The sequence below is a fragment of the Amphimedon queenslandica genome, unplaced genomic scaffold (assembly GCF_000090795.2).
Source record: "Amphimedon queenslandica unplaced genomic scaffold, v1.1 AMPQUscaffold_13491, whole genome shotgun sequence".
Taxonomy (NCBI): Eukaryota; Metazoa; Porifera; class Demospongiae; order Haplosclerida; family Niphatidae; genus Amphimedon; species Amphimedon queenslandica.
This window is the reverse complement of record NW_003546273.1, coordinates 8632-27433: the sequence shown is the minus strand read 5'-3', so window position 1 is coordinate 27433 and position 18802 is coordinate 8632. Positions and strand designations below refer to the sequence as shown.

General features: G+C 34.5%; 3 protein-coding genes across 3 annotated transcripts in view; all 3 read left to right on the top strand.

Moving 5' to 3' along the window:
• Window positions 1–14231, top strand: part of LOC100639096 (uncharacterized) — a 42173-nt gene extending 27942 nt beyond the window's left edge. Inside the window, exons 41-70 of the mRNA XM_019993592.1 lie at window positions 151–318; window positions 593–754; window positions 1068–1244; window positions 1490–1654; window positions 1974–2144; window positions 2439–2600; window positions 2842–3006; window positions 3476–3652; window positions 3821–3985; window positions 4188–4352; window positions 4437–4598; window positions 4792–4956; window positions 5308–5478; window positions 5711–5884; window positions 6307–6489; window positions 6783–6941; window positions 7128–7295; window positions 8958–9137; window positions 9322–9486; window positions 9850–10017; window positions 10178–10339; window positions 10573–10740; window positions 10813–10965; window positions 11320–11484; window positions 11928–12095; window positions 12286–12623; window positions 12723–12805; window positions 12858–13011; window positions 13222–13424; window positions 13715–14231. Coding sequence (XP_019849151.1) covers window positions 151–318; window positions 593–754; window positions 1068–1244; window positions 1490–1654; window positions 1974–2144; window positions 2439–2600; window positions 2842–3006; window positions 3476–3652; window positions 3821–3985; window positions 4188–4352; window positions 4437–4598; window positions 4792–4956; window positions 5308–5478; window positions 5711–5884; window positions 6307–6489; window positions 6783–6941; window positions 7128–7295; window positions 8958–9137; window positions 9322–9486; window positions 9850–10017; window positions 10178–10339; window positions 10573–10740; window positions 10813–10965; window positions 11320–11484; window positions 11928–12095; window positions 12286–12623; window positions 12723–12805; window positions 12858–13011; window positions 13222–13424; window positions 13715–13949 — 5201 coding nt within the window. The 3' untranslated portion in view covers window positions 13950–14231. The remainder of the gene's footprint in view (window positions 1–150; window positions 319–592; window positions 755–1067; window positions 1245–1489; window positions 1655–1973; window positions 2145–2438; window positions 2601–2841; window positions 3007–3475; window positions 3653–3820; window positions 3986–4187; window positions 4353–4436; window positions 4599–4791; window positions 4957–5307; window positions 5479–5710; window positions 5885–6306; window positions 6490–6782; window positions 6942–7127; window positions 7296–8957; window positions 9138–9321; window positions 9487–9849; window positions 10018–10177; window positions 10340–10572; window positions 10741–10812; window positions 10966–11319; window positions 11485–11927; window positions 12096–12285; window positions 12624–12722; window positions 12806–12857; window positions 13012–13221; window positions 13425–13714) is intronic.
• Window positions 14232–14242: 11 nt separating this feature from the next.
• Window positions 14243–17376, top strand: LOC109580445 (uncharacterized). Its single transcript, XM_019993594.1, has 14 exons — window positions 14243–14323; window positions 14366–14442; window positions 14648–14797; window positions 14868–14891; window positions 15090–15242; window positions 15331–15351; window positions 15434–15469; window positions 15528–15671; window positions 15794–16039; window positions 16116–16246; window positions 16291–16403; window positions 16460–16595; window positions 16647–16843; window positions 16956–17376. The coding sequence occupies exons 1-14, from the start codon at window positions 14310–14312 to the stop codon at window positions 17143–17145; spliced, it is 1632 nt and encodes a 543-aa protein (XP_019849153.1). The 5' UTR covers window positions 14243–14309; the 3' UTR covers window positions 17146–17376.
• A 191-nt stretch (window positions 17377–17567) lies between these two features.
• LOC109580444 (multiple epidermal growth factor-like domains protein 11) overlaps window positions 17568–18802 on the top strand; it is a 5498-nt gene continuing 4263 nt past the window's right edge. The window contains exons 1-7 of the mRNA XM_019993593.1: window positions 17568–17631; window positions 17674–17747; window positions 17933–18079; window positions 18153–18185; window positions 18383–18535; window positions 18624–18644; window positions 18702–18796. Of these exons, the coding sequence (XP_019849152.1) occupies window positions 17618–17631; window positions 17674–17747; window positions 17933–18079; window positions 18153–18185; window positions 18383–18535; window positions 18624–18644; window positions 18702–18796 (537 nt within the window). The 5' untranslated portion in view covers window positions 17568–17617. The remainder of the gene's footprint in view (window positions 17632–17673; window positions 17748–17932; window positions 18080–18152; window positions 18186–18382; window positions 18536–18623; window positions 18645–18701; window positions 18797–18802) is intronic.

Genomic DNA, 18802 nt, shown 5'->3' with positions numbered 1-18802 from the left:
GTATAGAAAATCTTCATCTTCAGCTAAATTTTGATTTTTATTTGAAATTAATAGAAAAACTTTTATACTATACTTTAGTAATTCAGTACACTAAGATGTGTATCATGATTCATTCACATGATCATTGTTTATTTTTATTATCTCATACAGTGTTGACAGTGCGTGTCAGAGCTTATTACGGGGAAGGCAAAGGCCCAATATTCTTTAGGAATTTCTTTTGTCTTGGAACCGAACGAAGGCTCATCAACTGTGCCTCGTCTACTAACACTGCCTTTGAGAGACATTCGGAAGACGCTGGACTTGACTGCTATCCTAACAGTAAGTGCTTGTAATTATTATTGTAATTTAATTAACAGTAAATAATGTAATTACTTTTGTGTTATTTATTCTACTATTCATTAGATCACTGCATTATGTGTTGTATTATTTTTAATTTCTAATTACTTGTTTTTATTTTATTTAACAGAATATTAATTCAATTACTATTTATATTTATTTGCATTTATTATTATTATTATTATTATTGTATATTTTGTATTACAATTTATCCCTTTTTTCTTTGTATAATCTTATAATATTTGTTTTTCTACAGATGAGTGTACTCATGGTGAGATAAGACTGGTCAATGGTACCACAGAGTATGAGGGTCGTCTTGAAGTTTGTAATGATGGAGTCTGGGGGACTGTCACTAGTGATGGGTGGTCCTTTTATGATGCAAGGGTGGTCTGCGCACAGCTTGGATTCTCCAGGAGATGTCAGTATACTAATTCCAATTTTATTACAAAATTTAACTAATAGCATATACATGTACATGTACTCATTGTGGTATCCATCCATTGTACTCTATGTAATAGCAATTGCCCCATAGTAGTATGTAGGACTTGATTTATTCACACTAATAATCTGCTACATGTTTATAACAATTATGATGTTTTAAGTATATACACTAGGTGGTGTTTCTATGTGAACTTTTTACCTCTTGTTCTCTCTCTCTCTTTCCCCTTTTTTTCTTTCTCTCTCTCTCTCTTTCTTGCTCTTTTTCTCCTTTCCCCTCTCTCTCTCTTCAGATGCACTCCATTATGACTCATCTGTCTTTGGTTCTAATTACAATATACCAATCGTCATGGATGGAGTATTCTGCTTTGGTAACGAAAATTATCTTGTTAATTGCTCCTACAGGAGTAGGCCATCAGCATTTGACACACACGCTAAGGATGTTGGTATACAGTGCTATGGAAAGGACGGTACGTTTGTATACATGTACATGTATATACTGCCAGAAGTTGTACAGTGGTCATATGGTTACTGGATGATGGGGAAAGGGATGGAATAATTGGTCAAGTAAAAGCAACAGTCTCCACTTACAGCATTACTTGGTGTTATATTGTTTTTATAATTTTTAAATTGCATCAAATGCGTTGCTTTTTGTCTTATCATTTTCTTATTAATTTACTTATTTATTAATTTTTTTATTTATTTCTGTCTTTAGTTGGCAATTGCACCACTGGTGCTGTGCGATTGGTCAATGGTGCTGATAAATACGAAGGCACTGTACAAATATGCATTGGTGGAGTATGGGGAACTGTGTGTGATAGTTTTTGGTCTGAGGCTGACGGTAGAGTCGTGTGTAGACAATTGGGATACGCCACAGCAGGTAAGGAGAGATAGAATTGCTTTACTTGTGCTATGGAAGTATACAGTAGATTATAATAAATTAAACGCATGCAACGCATGTGTATATACATGTACATGTACATTATGCTGGTGGCTCAAAAACTTTTATTTGAGTATAAGTAAAGCATTAATTGTTTTTATTGGTAAATTTGCAGGATAATAAATATTAAAATTTTTAAAGGGATAATGAATTTTTGCCCTCCTTTACAATTTTTTCATAATTTTTGTTCATGTCTCCCTATTATAGAACTTAGAAATTTTTAAGTTGCGATATTTCTTTCTTTCCTTCCCTTCTCTAGGTGTAACAATTTACAGATCTTCTTATTATGGCAATGGCACTCAAGGTCCTATTTATCTCAATCGTATGTTTTGCTCCGGAAATGAAGAAAACCTCTTGCTTTGCAACCACTCGCCATATACCGATTTTTGTACTCATGAAAGAGACGCTGGAGTGAAATGTCTCCCTGGAAGTAAGAGAAACAAGGAAATCTATTTCCTTGCTTGTATATAATGGGATTTAGTAGTAGTGAAGATATTTGGGTTGCCTTTTAATGAGTTTCACTATGTGTCCTGTAACTCCTGTTAGCTTAGCATTTTTTTAAAAATTCTTGAACTTACATATAATTGTTCACCAACATTTCTCACTGTACATACTGTATGTGTAATTAAAAACTCATGATATATGAGAAAAGAAATCATCCTTTTCCCAATGGAAAAGCCTGTATGCTTCACATTATTAATATGACGTATTCTTTTGTTTTAAGGTAATTGTACCATTGGTGAGGTCAGACTGGCTGGTAGCTCGCTAAGTTATGAAGGAAGAGTTGAAGCCTGCATTGAGGGGGTTTGGGGCACAATATGTCACACTTTATGGGGCCAGAAAGATGCTACTGTGGTATGCAGGCACCTAGGGCTGCCATATCAATGTAAGTAATATTATGCATGTGTGAAAATGGATGAATAATGAATATGAAAGAATACCTTTTAAATATCCCTTTCCCACCATCTCTCTTTCTCCTCTCTCTCTCTCTCTCTCTCTCTCTCTCTCTCTCTCTCTCTCTCTCTCTCTCTCTCTCTCTCTCTCTCTCTCTCTCTCTCTCTCTCTCTCTCTCTCTCTCTCTCTCTCTCTCTCTCTCTCTCTCATCCTTTATTTTTCTTTCCCTATAGATCCAGTGCCAATCAGAGAGGGATCATTTGGTCCAACTACTTTACCTATTTTGCGCAATAACTTAAGATGTAGCGGTAATGAAGCCAATATATCAGAGTGCTCATCAATCAGACCATTCTTCTGCACTAATTCTCAGACTGTCAGTGTAGCATGTCTTTCTGAAGGTAATACTTTGTGCTGCTTTAATTTATAGAGCATAACTTTTGCAAATTTTAAATTTTGTAGATTTACCTTAGAGTGACTTTTAATTGCGAGTACTAAATTTTGCGATTTTAGCATGAGGAGATTTTGCTGGTATTAAAAATTGTGATTAAGTAATTATTACTAATAGTTATATGGCATCATGATGTCATTATTAATAATTGCGCGTATTAATAATTGCGATTTTAACCCAAACGCAAAATTCGCAATTAATAGTACCCGTATTTAAAAGTAACCTTAAGGTACGTTGTTTTAGTATCTATGTTGATTGAATATCTTAAAAGCTTTAATTTCATGGCTATACTTATATTCAGGATGCATGTAGATTTGCATGTTATTAATAAAAAAAACTTGCTTCACAAGAATATGAATATTGAATGTTTTTTGTACACTTTTAATTGTTTATAATCGTAAATGTCTTTTCTTTTAAAGCTATGTGTACTCATGGTGATATGAGACTAGTCAATGGAACTGGGTTGGTATCAGGTAACGATACTTCGGGTACAATTGAGATTTGCATTAACGGAGTCTGGGGGACTGTCTGTGATGACAATTGGAACATTGATGATGCTAAAGTCGCCTGTAATGGGCTAGGACTCCCCTCTACCTGTAAGAATTATTATTATTTTATTCATAATTTTTATATTATTCCTCTAATATCAGGACTTTATGTAGTTTAAAATCCTATCCTATTTAAACAAACTTTTGTCTTAGTGATATAAATCTTATTTTTCATTTATTCTCTCTCTCTCTCTCTCTCTCTCTCCCTTTCTTCAGATGTAAAGCCATACCACAATGCTCATTTTGGTGAAGGAGAAGGTCCTGTCTTCCTATCAGGTCTACGGTGTGTCGGAAATGAGCTCAATCTAACCACCTGCACTCACATCCTTGAGTTCAACTGTGCCCACAGAGAAGATGCTGGTGTTCAATGTCTGGCGAAAGGTTAGTCCTAATAAGAAACATGATGTCTAACTTGCCTTAAATCACCTCTCTCTCCCTCTCTCCCCCCTCTCTCTCCCCCCCTCTCTCTCCCCCCCTTCTCTCTCTCTTCCCTCTCTCTCTCTCTCTCTCTCTCTCTCTCTCTCTCTCTCTCTCTCTCTCTCCCCCCTCTCTCTTTCTCTCCCTCTCTTTCTCTCTATTATAGCTGAGTGTTCACCAGAAGGTGCAATCAAGTTAGTGAATGGTTCTTCACCTAGTGAAGGAAGGCTTGAGGTCTGCATTAGAGGAGTGTGGGGTACTGTATCTGATGATAGGTGGGACTCAGTCTCTGCTTCCACTGTATGTAGTATATTAGGATTCAGCTCTCGAGGTTAGTGTATTATTTATTATCTATGTATAATGTGTCATTTACTTGTCTTGTTCTCTCTCCCTCTCTTTCTCTTCTTTTGTACAGGTATGGTAGATAGAATTGGTACATATGGTCGAGGTGTTGGTCCAGTTCATTTGGATAACGTGTTCTGTTATGGATTTGAGGAGACTATACTTGATTGCAGTTATGATTATAATAATGGCCTTGAGACTCATGCTGAAGACGTTGGTATCAAATGTCTTGTTGGTAAGAGCCACATTACATGTATTACGTATGTGCATGTACATGTACATGTACTGTATAGCTGTATATGTACATGTTTTGCAGTTATAATAGCATAATGACAATGTAGCCAATTACTTTGATTACATGTACACTGCATGTATATCGAATGAAATTAAATATATAAATAATGTTAAAATATTTATTATCTATTTAGGTGGTGTATGTAATCATGGTGAGGTGAAGTTGGTTGGTGGGTCTGATCCTTCTGAAGGACGTATTGAAGTCTGTGTTGATGGTCTTTGGGGGACGGTGGATTCATTCCTACTACAATCGAACGTTGCTAAAATTGTCTGTCGCCAGCTTGGATACTCTGATCAAGGTCGGCCTCTCTTTTTCTCTCCTCCTTTTTCTACTATTATTACTTTATTACTTTATGATTATTATTATAATCAAGCTATTGATATTGTACACAGAGGGAGAGATAAAATTACAATTAAGCTAAATGTCAAAATTAATAAAGCTAGCAGAAATATATTTCAGAGTTTTAGTTAGCTCATTTCAAAAGAGAAGTAGGAGCCTCATCATCAAAATGAATAGAGATAATTTCTGAGCCATTTTTCAATAAAAGCATAAACTATAGCCTTGGGTATTTTTCAATATTTTTATTCTTATTATGTTTGCTATTCTTTATTATTATTATTATTGTTATTGTTATTGTTATTATTTACAGTGGCACTCCTCTATTATAATGCTTATTTTGGTGCTGGTTCTGGTCTTGTTGCTCTTGCCTACACATACTGTGATGGAGATGAGGCTAATCTCACTGAGTGTTCCTCCTGGAAGTTCCCTCCTGTTTATTTCCACTCTGATGATGCTGGAGTCAAGTGCTACAACACATCAGGTAAATAGTACAGCACGATATCTTTAGTAACTAACATTACATCATTCTGTGTTCTGTTTTTAACACCTACTTAAGTATAATTGTCAAGATTAATGTGCATATTTGTAGAATTATTATTTTTAAGAAACAAACTTGTCTCCTGTTCTATTTTTAGAAGTCTTATCTATTAATATCACATTTTTGCTATAACTAACAGTGTATAACATTACATCATGCAATGTTCTATTTTTAGAACTAATGGCCGGTTCCTGTACTGCTGGAGATGTAAGACTATTCGGAGGTCCTAATAATAGATCAGGTGTAGTGGAGCTCTGTCTCAATGGACAATGGGGAGCTTTATGTGACACGAGCCCTGATGATGATGTAGCTGATGTTGTCTGTGGGCAATTAGGATTTGCTAGCAAAGGTAGTAAGAGGGTTATGGTTGGAATAGCATACACGTACCGTAAATCAGGAAATTTGTTCTGTAGAAAATTTTTGTTTTAAATTTGTACTGTTTTAGTTTTTACTAAATAAGACTGTGTCATGTATTATTGAATGCAGCATGTAATTCTATGGGTGATCTAATTTTTACTAAAATCTAATCCAGTAAAATTGTACTGACAGAAAAATTTTTCAGATAAGCGGTAATTTATTGTTAAACTACATGTAAATGTGTCAGAGTTTGGTTTATAGAGCTAGTGTGAATTGCATGTGCTACAGTTTATAATGTGAATTACTGCAGGATCTTTGTTATCGTTATTATGGTAGGATCAAGATTAGTAACCACTAGCAAACTTAAAATTAATTTTTTATTGTTATTATTGTTGTTGTTATTTATTGTTACAGGGTCGACTGCAGTCTTTGCAACTGCTGCTAGTTATGTTAGAAGTAATGCCACAGGGCCTTTCTGGTTGAGGGATGTATCGTGTACTAATTCACCCGATAGTCTCCTTGACTGTGTAAGATATAATCCTGACACAAGAAGTTGTACCAGCTCACGGACTATTGGAGTCAACTGTAGCTTGATTGGTAAGATGGAGAGAGAAGAAACATTTAACTACATTTTCAATGTACAATTATTCAAGTTTTTAAAGTGCAGCATAATATTAACATTGTAGGTGTATATTTACAATGTACATGTATAGCTTAATTGTAAGGAAGAGAGGGAAAGAAGAATGACAAAGGAAATTAATAGCTACTTTTAAAACCACCGTTGCATAAAATACTTATACCCAATCTAATGCAGAACTCATACAGTAGCTGTAGTTATGTACTGTAACTGTGCTTCAATCTTTATGGTATTTAATATTATATTCCTTCAGAATGTGATGTAGGTGATGTTCGTTTGGTTGATGGTGATGCTCCTTATGAGGGTCGAGTTGAACTGTGTTTAGGTGGAAAATGGGGAACAGTCTGTGATAGCTCTTGGGATCATAGAGACGCTCAAGTTATATGCAAGCAGTTGGGATATAGCGGAGACTGTAAGTAAAGCAAGAATATGATACTGGCAATCCAACTGCTAGTGCATTAGTATTGCATGAATATACTTTTGCTTCTTTACAATTATTATAATATAATTATTATTTTGACAAAATAACCTATACTTTAGTACAGAATCTTTATCTAAATTTAAGAAGTGTTGCTTGTTGTACTTATTTATTTTACAGATGCTTCTCCTTATCATGCCAATGTTTATCCTGGAGGTACAGTTCCAACGTTCATTGATGCAATGTATTGTACTGGGAATGAGACAAAATGGTCGCAGTGTAGATACAGTACATCATTCACATATATTTGTCGTCGTGATGATGACGTAGGAGTGAGATGCTACAATGGTAAGCTTGAAGATTTTTCCAGGGGCCCGAGGGCCTTTAAACAATAGTTTTTGAATTATTATTATTTAGTATTAGTATAGCACAAGCCCCCTTCAATATTATAAATTTCCCTCCCCTGGGGCAAAATCTAAAAGGATATTTATATGTATGTTTATAAAATTTGTGTTTGCATTGCTTTAAGACCTTTTAGCTTATGTTTGTTCCTACTCCTTATTTTGAAGCCATTTTTTAAAATAATCATGGACCATGCCCATGGTTTCTTCCAAAAAATGGCTCAAAAATTTCCCCAAATTTTTATTACATTTTTTGATACATATTGATGCCCTTATGCTGTGTAGAAAGTTTGAGCTGATTCTGACTTCAATTTATTAAGTTACGGCCATTTTAAGAAAACGCCAAAATTCTGAAAAATACCCAAGGCTATAGCCCATGGTTTTTCCAAAAAATGTCTCCAAAATCACCCCAAAATTTTATTACATTTTTTGATACATATTGATGTCCTTATGCTGTGTAGAAAGTTTGAGCTGATTCTGACAAATATTTTTTGAGTTACGGCCATTTTAAGAAAAATGCCAAAATCCTAAAAAGTACCCAAGGCTATAGCCCATGGTTTTTCCAAAAAATGTCTCCAAAATCACCCCAAATATTTATTACATTTTCTGATACATATTGATGTCCTTATGCTGTGTAGAAAGTTTGAGCTTATTCCAACAAATATTTTTTGAGTTACGGCCATTTTAAGAAAATACCAAAATTTTGAAAAATACCCTGTACTATAGCCCATGGTTTTATTCAAAAAATGTCTCCGAAATCACCCCAAAATTTTATTACATTTTTTGATACATATTGATGTCCTTATGCTGTGTAGAAAGTTTGAGCTGATTCTGACAAATATTTTTTGAGTTACGGCCATTTTAAGAAAAATGCCAAAATCCTAAAAAGTACCCAAGGCTATAGCCCATGGTTTTTCCAAAAAATGTCTCCAAAATCACCCCAAATATTTATTACATTTTCTGATACATATTGATGTCCTTATGCTGTGTAGAAAGTTTGAGCTTATTCCAACAAATATTTTTTGAGTTACGGCCATTTTAAGAAAATACCAAAATTTTGAAAAATACCCTGTACTATAGCCCATGGTTTTATTCAAAAAATGTCTCCGAAATCACCCCAAAATTTTATTACATTTTTTGATACATATTGATGTCCTTATGCTGTGTAGAAAGTTTGAGCTGATTCCGACTTCAATTTATCAAGTTACGGCCATTTTAAGAAAATGCCAAAATCCTGAAAAATACCCTGTACTATAGCACATGGTTTTTTTTGAAAAAATGGCTCCGAAATCACCCCAAATTTTTATTACATTTTCTGATACATATTGATGTCCTTATGCTGTGTAGAAAGTTTGAGCTAATTCCAACAATTATTTTTTGAGGTACAGCCATTTTAAGAAATGCCAAAATCCTTAAAAAATACCCAAGACTATAGCCCATGCTTTTATTCCAAAAAATGGCCCCAAAATCACTCCCATGGTTTTTTCAAAAAATGACTTCAAAATTTATATTACATTTTTTGATACATATTGATGTTCTTAACTTCCGGAATAATATATCAGAATTTTTACTGCTCAAGAAAAATTTTTAATATTTAATAATATTTTAGATTCTGCTCCTGGTGATTGTGAAACCGGTCTTGCTCGACTTGTCAATGGTACCGGAAACTACGACGGTAGAGTGGAGGTATGCATATATGGCACTTGGAGTACAGTTTGTGACAATTACTGGGAAGTGCGTGATGCTACTGTAGTCTGTAACCAGCTTGGATACAATAGCACTGGAGTTGGTAAGCTAATCACTACAGGCCCGATCACAATATCAATAATTAATTTTGTACATGTATATTATTTTTGGTCTAATTTTAAATAATTTTTATAACGAAATTATAAGTACATCAATTAGTAGGTGGATTCTAATTTTTCTAATTCTATTTCCTTTTATTCCCTTTCTCTCTCTCTCTTCTCCCTTAGCTATAGCATACAAGGAGAGTTATTATGGCTCTGGTTCTGGTGAGACATTGCTTCGCTCATTGACCTGCAGTGGAACAGAGAACAGTCTTTTAGAATGTATCCATACAGCAACTATTGGCTCCTGTGATCACAGCAGGGACTCTGGAGTTAGATGTAAAGCAGGAGGTGAGCCCATTATAATGTATAATACTTATTCTGTTGGTCCTTTTAATGGGCTAGCTCTAACATTGTTTAAATAAGGCAAACTTTGAGCTTCTAGCAGTAAGATTTGATAGGTACTTTTCAAAGACTTTTCCAAAATCCCTAAAACATTAAGGAGACTTTTATAAAAGCCTTAGGGAAAAAAGAATAAATGCTACATATGTAGCTGTTGTATAAAAAACAAACTTTGTAGAGATATTTTGTGCTACTGTATATTTATTATTATGATATGCCTACACTGAAATTAACATCTTTTGTAAAGTTATGTATTCGTTTTACTGTATAATGTTCTGGCTTAGACAATAAATTAATTTCATTGTTTTCTAGTTGAGTGTAATGTCAGTGGAGAAGTGAAGCTGGTGGATGGGTCTTCACAGTTGGATGGTCGTGTTGAAATGTGCTACAAAGGACTCTGGCATACTATACCAAGAAGCTTTAGATGGTCAGGCTCTAATGCAAAGCTTGTTTGTAGGCAGTTGGGATATTCAAGATTCAGTAAGCAAAAAAGGATATTATCATGGGCTCCTGTGTATAGGAATAATAAATGATTGTGTGTATTTGCATATTAAAGTAATTTTAAATATAGCTGCTACTTTTTTCCTACTTGCTTATTTCCAACTTTTTTCTTTCTTTTTCTATTTTCTCTCCTCATCAGTTGCTGACGTTATTACACCAGTACCAGGAAAAGGCCCCATATATTCTTCGGCATTTTATTGTACAAGTAATGACAACTACTTGTTGAATTGTGATCACAGAAATTTAACATATGGAAACTATGATCACAGTAGTGATGTGGGTGTTCGATGCTATGCTAATGGTAAGTTGTTTATTACAGTTTTGTAAAGTAACAACTAAAAAAATGTTTGTCTCTTTTTAATTGATGGTTTGTGTGGCTTAAATCAGATACATGCATTATATGATACACATTGTTTACATTCAGTTGTTGCCAAGTATCTATAATACTAAGAATTCATCGCAAATGATAATAATTTTAAAATAATATTATAGTTACTTACTTGTATTTTTTTTCTTTTTCTTTCTGCTTTATAGTCTCCATTAACTGTACATATGGGTCTCTAAGACTAGTCAATGGTTCTACCGAGAGAGAGGGAAGGCCAGAGGTCTGTTGGAATGGAATTGATTGGATTCCATTGTCCAGTTCGTGGTCCAGCAATAACCTACGGATTGCATGTAACAGATTGGGCTTTGGTGCAATTGGTAAGTGTATAACACTCCTACAGTAATGTAGTCAATGTAATTTGCTATTTTTTATTCAATATTTTTTAATAGGTGCAAATGTTACTACTTTTGCTAATAAAAGTGCAAACTTGTCCCTAAGGATGAGTTGCTATGGAAGGATCTCAGTGTATGATTGTGATTATAGTCTAGTGAGGAATGCAAGGCCAGTTCAGTATAATACTGGCATTATTTGTCCTGCTCCAAGTAAGCACACCAATTCATGTATATGTACATGTATGTACAGTATATATATATATATATATATATATATATATATATATATATGTATGTTAATTGCTATTGTGATTCATTTTTTAATTGTTTTGTCTGAGTCTTTCAGTCAAATTATCAATGATTGTACGTACAATAAAGCAATAATACATTTTCAAATTTTAATGCACAGTGTATGTGCACTTGAAAGGCTGCATGTCTTATAAAATTATTATTTTTAGTAATTTCTATAATTAATAATGATTCTATTATTAATAATTTTAAATTAATAATTAATTAATTTTAAATAATGAAATAAGCTACATGCTATTTTTACTTTCTTTTTAGTGTCTAATTGTACTGATGGTGATATTCGTTTGACTGGAGGGGCCTCAGAGTTAGAAGGAAGATTGGAGATATGCTATGGTAAAACCTGGGGAACTATCAATGATTTTGGAGTGATAACACTTGAGTCTGCTGTTGTATGCCGTCAGTTGGGTTTCTCTGATCAAGGTTAGTGATACTGTAAAGGATATTGTAAAGTGTAAAAAACAATTCTAAATTTTTATAATTTTTTAATACATGTACATGTACTTATATTGTGTAGAAAGTTTGAACTGATTTTGAGTTGCTTCAAAATTGGGCCAAAACCCTTGTATAATGTAGTAGTACAGGGTCTTGGACCAAATTTTATCAAACTTGACAAGGAGAAAATTCTCCATTTTTATAATTTTTTGTGATGCATATACATGTACTTATGTTGTGTAGAAAGCTTGAACTGATTATGATCAAAATTGGATTTGTTATAGAATTTTTAATGTTGTTTAAAAATGGGATCGAATTTCTTCTGTTAAAATGGCTATGAGGAAATTCTCAATTTCTTATTTGCTTTTCTAATAATGTATACAAGAGGAATATTGACAATATATATATATATTATTTTTTTTCATTTATAGGTAGCCGTATTTACACCAGTGATATTTTTGGAGGCGATACACTTCCAGTTGCCTTTGATTATTTTGTATGCCAGGGAGATGAGAACAGAGTCTGGGACTGCTCACTGCGTTACTACGGCTTTTTCTTCTTCTTTTCTGATCCTATTAGTATACGATGCCAACCCAAAGGTAAGCTAGTGTGTGTGTGCATAATAAAATTTCAATTTTTTATACATTGTATTGTAAAAATTGTTGTGCTATGCATGTATGTGTTTATTTTCAAGCATATTAGACTATAGCAGTGGTTGTACTTAATAATAATTATTTATTTCCTGCATTAAAAGTATATTTAGTGATAGAATTATTTTTGCCTTTAAAGGAATCAACTCTACCTCTCCTCCTGTCCCATCCTCAACTTCTCCTCCATTAATGAGTACCACAATGACCTCGAGAATAACTTCCACTGCCATGTCAACCACATCAGGGATCCCCACATCTTCTAAAATTAGGAGCACTAGGCCTACACCATCAAGAACAACCAGTACTATACAACAATCTTCCAATACTTTACAACAATCTTCCAGTGCTATACAACAATCTTCCAGTGTTTCTTCATCTGCTACTTCTTCTTCAATTCCACCACTGGTTGAGCCAACAAATGTTGGGCAGATATCTCTTACTGCTACTATCAGTGGAGGAGAAATAACTGCAGGAAACGTACGCATAAGAGAAATATTACTTCTTTTTTCTCTCTTTTTTATCACACTGTTACTTCATTGATCTTTTTTCTATTTTTCTTTCTCTTTTTCTCTACAGCTTGACCGTAATGCTTTCAAAAATGCTGTTGCCTTGTCTCTAAACAGTTACTGCGCAAAACAAGAATGCTCCTCTAGAAAGAGGTAAAAAAAAAAGCAACAGGAATTAATTTTAAAAGTACATTATTTTTTGCAGAGATTCTGACAATCATTTCCAGAATATTGATAGCAATAATGTATATATTAAAGAAGTGAAGGATATTGGAGGCGGTCGTATGACTATTGAGTTTTATGTGATGGTTAGAAGTGGTGTTGGATATGATCCTGATACTTTAGAGGATGCCATTAAAGTGAGTAGACATGTTTTCTTTACGAATGGGGCAAAGCCTGTTAAATTTATGCCCATGCGTGTACATGACATTACTTCCATTCAAAAAATATTTATTACAAAATATAGTATATTTTGCAAAAAAATTACACATTAATATTTCTAGTTCATCTATTATCAATAAATATAAATCTATAAATATTAATTTCTACTCTCCTTATTGTTATTATAGGATGGAATAAATAATGGTGTATTTAGACGTGCTGGTTTCACCACTATGAGTGTACAAAAGACTAGCACCACAACAGTAGCAACTCCTGGAGATACTTCTAAATCATCAGGTCTCTCTGCTGGTGCTTCTGCTGGTCTTGCCCTTGGAATCATCATCCTTCTTATAGTGATTGGTGTAGTTGTGGCTGTCTTAGTTATAATATGGTTAGATTTACACTCATGATATAATTGCAGCTTATGCCGTAAATCAGGAAATTTGTGCGGTGAAATTTTTGTGTTTTAAAATTGTGCTGTGATTTAATTTTTACTAAATAAGACTGTGTCATGTATTATTGAATGTGGCATGTAATTATATGGGTAATCTAATTTTTGCAAAATTCTAATCCAGTAAAATTAAAATCACAAAAAAATTTCCAGATAGACAGTAGCTGTACAGCTTGCATTATCGAGTACAAGCAGCTATTGAATAATTATTTTTCTTGTTTCTTTCACAGGCTGAAGTATAAGACTCATAAATATGACAAAGACGGTTTGGTCGTGCGCAGTGAAAGTGGCTTCCTCAGTAACAGGAGCTCTTGTGTTGAAATGGACACTCCTGGATATGATCAAGACCAGCCTTTCTCTGAGAAAGGGTATGAGAAAATGCAAGAGGCCATGTCAGAAAACACTGAAGGAGAGACAACTGAAGGTGGAAAAACTGAAACCACAGCAGAGACAGCTGAGCTCTAATGATCTTTGTTTTATTTTAATGCACATTTCTTTTACCATGCTGCCTATTATTAGTCTATATACTACCTGAAACTTTTATTGTTTTCCGTTTTGAACAATAATATTGTCACATTTCCCTCACATGTACATGCAGTCTTGCAAGAATTTTTTTGTAACTTAATGCTATTTTTTCTGCTGCTCTGTATAATAATGTTTGATAATCATTTCCTCTGACATTCTACTGTACTTCTGTATTTCTTTTGCACTATTTTGAAAGTAGAATCATTGTTTTGGTAATAATAATATTCATTATTATAATGTTTGCCTCTAGTCTGAGCCACGCCCTGCAGTTTTGCTGCTCAATTCACAAAAGGTAAAGAAATGTCTCAAAAGAGGTTAGAAAGACTTGAGAAGCAACTTCAATCCGTTGAATTTAGGAAAAGGTGTCTTTCTCTTTTGGTTCTACTGATTGTCCTCACTCTCAATGGTAGATCTAATGCTCAAGCATCAACAAGTAGGTCAACCAAGCATAAAATACTAGGCAACTGGTTGTCAGTACTAATAAATGGAGAGAACCAGACCTCTAGTCTATCTTCTAGCATAAAAGGCAACGGCCTTATGTTACATATAGTCCAACTTGCTCTCTAGGAAACAAGCTTAGCTTGTGTCAAAAACACATTTAGAATTGCAGAATCAATACCCATTAATTTATTCTATAGATGGCTCATGTGTAGCTGCTGGTTTTAGTAACTGTTGCAGTGTCGGTAACTCTGCAAGCTGTCATGGGCTTCCCAATGACTGCTTTTGTGACCAACTTTGCTACGAGTTTAATGATTGCTGCACTGACATTGGCAGTGTTTGTGCATCAGGTGAGAGAGATAGAGAGAGGCAATGAATGAGGGAAGGAGGTGAGTAATGATTTGATTTTATTATTTTTAGGTACTATAATTCCTCCTGACTCTGGTAAGCATGCAACCTTAATGTCCTCCATTTTATTGTGAAATTATGAGATGGTGGTTTTACTTATGTAATTTCAAATTCTATCAATAATATTGGACAGTATATAGCTCATAGTAAATGGCTTATGAAGAAAAATTTTGCAACATCCTAACGTTCTTATGCTGATAATTTTTACTGATTGTGCTATTATTATTTTAATAGGCACATGCGCTGCAATGAATTTCACAAAATGCTGCATACCAGGGACTAATGTGTCACCCTCCTGTCATGGATCTGATGGTGTCTGCTATTGTGATCAATCTTGTCACCTCTTTGGCGATTGCTGTACAGACATTGAGCAATACTGTCCTTCAGGTATAGTTAGTTTTTAATCTTTTGCAGCATGCATGGCCATGTACAAGTATAATGATTTTTTTTATTCTCTATTGTTCCTACTCCTCAGTCAACCCATCAAATACATTAGGTGAGCTAGTGACACTGTAATACAATTGTGTCTTTCTATAACTAAGAACTAAATATTTGACCCTATTCCTTTCTTTCCTTAGCACCTACTGTTAGCCCAACTGTCAATCCAGGAGCTGGTAAGCCTATTCAAATAGTTATGCAGGCATAGATACACTTAATGGTTGCTTCTTTAAGGTTCTTGCATAGCTGCTGGTCATTTGTCATGCTGTGTACGATCCTCCTCCAACACATGCACTGGTAGCAATGGACTCTGCTCCTGCAGTGCTGACTGTTATGATAGTGGGAACTGCTGTAATGACATATCTCAAATTGGATGCGGTAAAAATTATAGCATAAACCCCAGACCAAATTTTCTATAATAATTTTGGTTTCTTAACTAAATTTTGTTCCAAATTAGAAAAACACACACCTTAATTGCAATATTTTCATTAATTCTCTAGCTATTCCAACTCCAACAGGAAGCCCACCAGGTACCAAAAGCCATTCAGGTTCTATGCATCCATCAGGCTCTATGCATCCATCGGGTTCTATGCATTCATCTGATACTATACATCCATCTAGTACTCATAGCCATTCTGGTACTATGCATCCTTCCGGTTCCATGCATCCAACTGATTCTATGCATGCATCTGGTACTATGGATCCAACTGGTTCTATGCATTCATCTGATACTATGCATCCATCTAGTAAGTACTCATAGCCATTCTGGTACTGTGCATTCTTCTGGTTCTATGCATTCTTCTGATCTCATGCATCCATCAGGTACAATCATGCACTCAAGTTCTAGACATCCAACTGCATCACATATTAATCCAACATCAACTATTGTTCCAATAGTTGTTACTGATAAGGACTTATTGAGTGTTATAGTCCGAGGATATACTACCAAATTAGTGAGCTATGAATTGCATGTACTAATGTGTAATTGCTTCTTTAGTTCAAAGAAGATAAACAAAGCAACTTCAAAAAGGCAACAATGTACTCTGTCAATGACTACTGCTCTGCTCATTCATTGAGCTGTGAAGGTGTAGGGATTAGATCCAAACGAGAGTGAGTTAACTCACATTATGACTATTGTTAATTAAATCACTAATTTTATTCAATAGTACTAACATTGATGTCAGCAATGTAATAATATATGATTACAAAGATGGAGCATCCAGTAGTATAGTAGTAAGGCTCTATGTTCGATTGGGTCCAATGACAATTCTTAGCAAAGATGCCCTCCAAAAATCAATACAAGTATGTATGCAAAAATAAAAAATTATTTTACTATGAATTATAATTTTGTAGTCTGGCATTCATAATTATAAACACCTAAACTTCACTAGCGTTGAAGTATCTTCCACTGCCACTGAATCGCCACTTACTAGCGATCAGAATAAAAACAATTCTCTTTTAAGCTTTCTAACAATACTTGGCATTATAGTTGGAATTATGTTTGTCATGATACTAGCAGCTGCTGGAGTTCTGATTGTTGTAGTCATACAGTGAGTTAAAAACAATACACACATACACTGTATGATCATGAGTGTAACATTCTATAAATTATTACATAGATAGTATATTTAGATCTATATTGATACCATTTTTAATTTTTAGGAAGAAACAAAGGCCTCCAAATCAATACGAAGCTGTTGAGATATCTGAGAGGCTCTTAAATGGAAACCGTGCTCAACTACAGTTTGTTGTAAATGATGATGATGATGATGATGATGATAATGGAGGAGTCAGAGGAGTCTCTTATGCTTATCTAAAAATGTCACAAGATGATAATAGCAAAAATATATAGCATCAAGACCAAGAGAGTCAACACCATTTTAAAACAAAACATTTATTTGTTGCACATAAAATGATATAGGCTGCTCTTTTACCACAATGACATTCCATTCTTGTATATATAATGCATTATGCACACTGACACATCATGTAATATCAACACGCAAATTACTGTCCATGGCAACTTGTTTAATATGAAACAAGATCTACCTTGTGAATCTAGTATTTACTCTCTATCTTATCTTACACATGTCAATGATGTCCCTCACTGTATGTACATGTAGTTGCCATGCATACATGTATCAGTTTCCATCCCACAATGAATTTGCATTCATCTCAGCATTTAGCCTCACTGACCAGACTTTGATAATGATAATAATATTCATTAACGTGTTTGGCTAGTCTAGATCTAGTTTTGAGCCACGCCCTGCCGCAGTTTTGAGCCACGCCCTGCCGCAGTTTTGCAGCTCACAGAAGATACAGAAATGTCTCAAAAGAGGTTAGAAAGACTATAAAAGCAACTTCAATCCGTTGCATTTAGGAAAGGGTGTCTGTCTCTTTTGGTTATACTGATCGTTCTAACTCTCAATGGTAGATCTAATGCTCAAGCAACAAGTAAGTCAACCAAGCATTATATAATATTAGGCAACTGTTGGTCAGTTCTAATAAATGGAGAGTACCTCTAGTCTATCTTCAAGCATAAAAAGCAACTTGCTAGTAAACAGCTTAATATAACTAGATCTAGCTTGTGTCAAAAACACAGTTTTAGGACTGCAGAGTCAATTACTACTTTATTCTAGATGGTTCGTGTGTAGCTGCTGGTTTTAGTACCTGTTGCAGCGTGGGCAACTCTGCAAGCTGTTATGGGCTTCCACATAATTGCTATTGTGATCACCTTTGCTATGAGTATAATGATTGCTGCACTGACATTGGCAGCGTTTGTGCAGGTCAGTGAGAGAGAGATAGAGAATGAATGAGGGAAGGAGGTGGGTAATGGTTAATTGATTTTATTATTTTTAGGTACTTTTCCTCCTGATCACGGCTTTGATAATGGTGAGCAACATACATCCTCCATTTTACTGAGAAGTTATAAAGTAGTTTGGTTTTATTTATGTGTTGCCCAATAATATTAGACAGTATAATAGAGCCCATATTAAATGGCTTATGAAGAAAAATCTTGCACAGATATCAGCATCCTAACTTCATTATGCAGACAATTTTTACTGATTGTGCTATTATTATCTTAACAGGTACATGTGCTGGAATGAATTACAAAAGTTGCTGCATACCAGGGACTAATGTCTCACTCTCCTGTCATGGATCTGATGGTGTCTGCTATTGTGATCAATCCTGTCACTTTTTTGGCGATTGCTGTACAGACATTGAGCAATACTGTCCTTCAGGTATAGTTAATTTTTCATCTTTTGCATGCATGGCAACATAATACAATTATAATGATAATCTTTATTCTCTTTCATTGCTACTCTTCAGTCAACCCATCAAGCACATTAGGTAAGGTAGTTGCACTGTAATACAATTGAGTCCATAATGTTCATTTGTTACTAATAGGCTCCTGTGTGGCAGTGGGATATGATGGCTGCTGCAATCCGCAGTCAGGTGTCATATGCTATGGATCAAGTGGTCCGCAGTGCTATTGTGATGAACTCTGC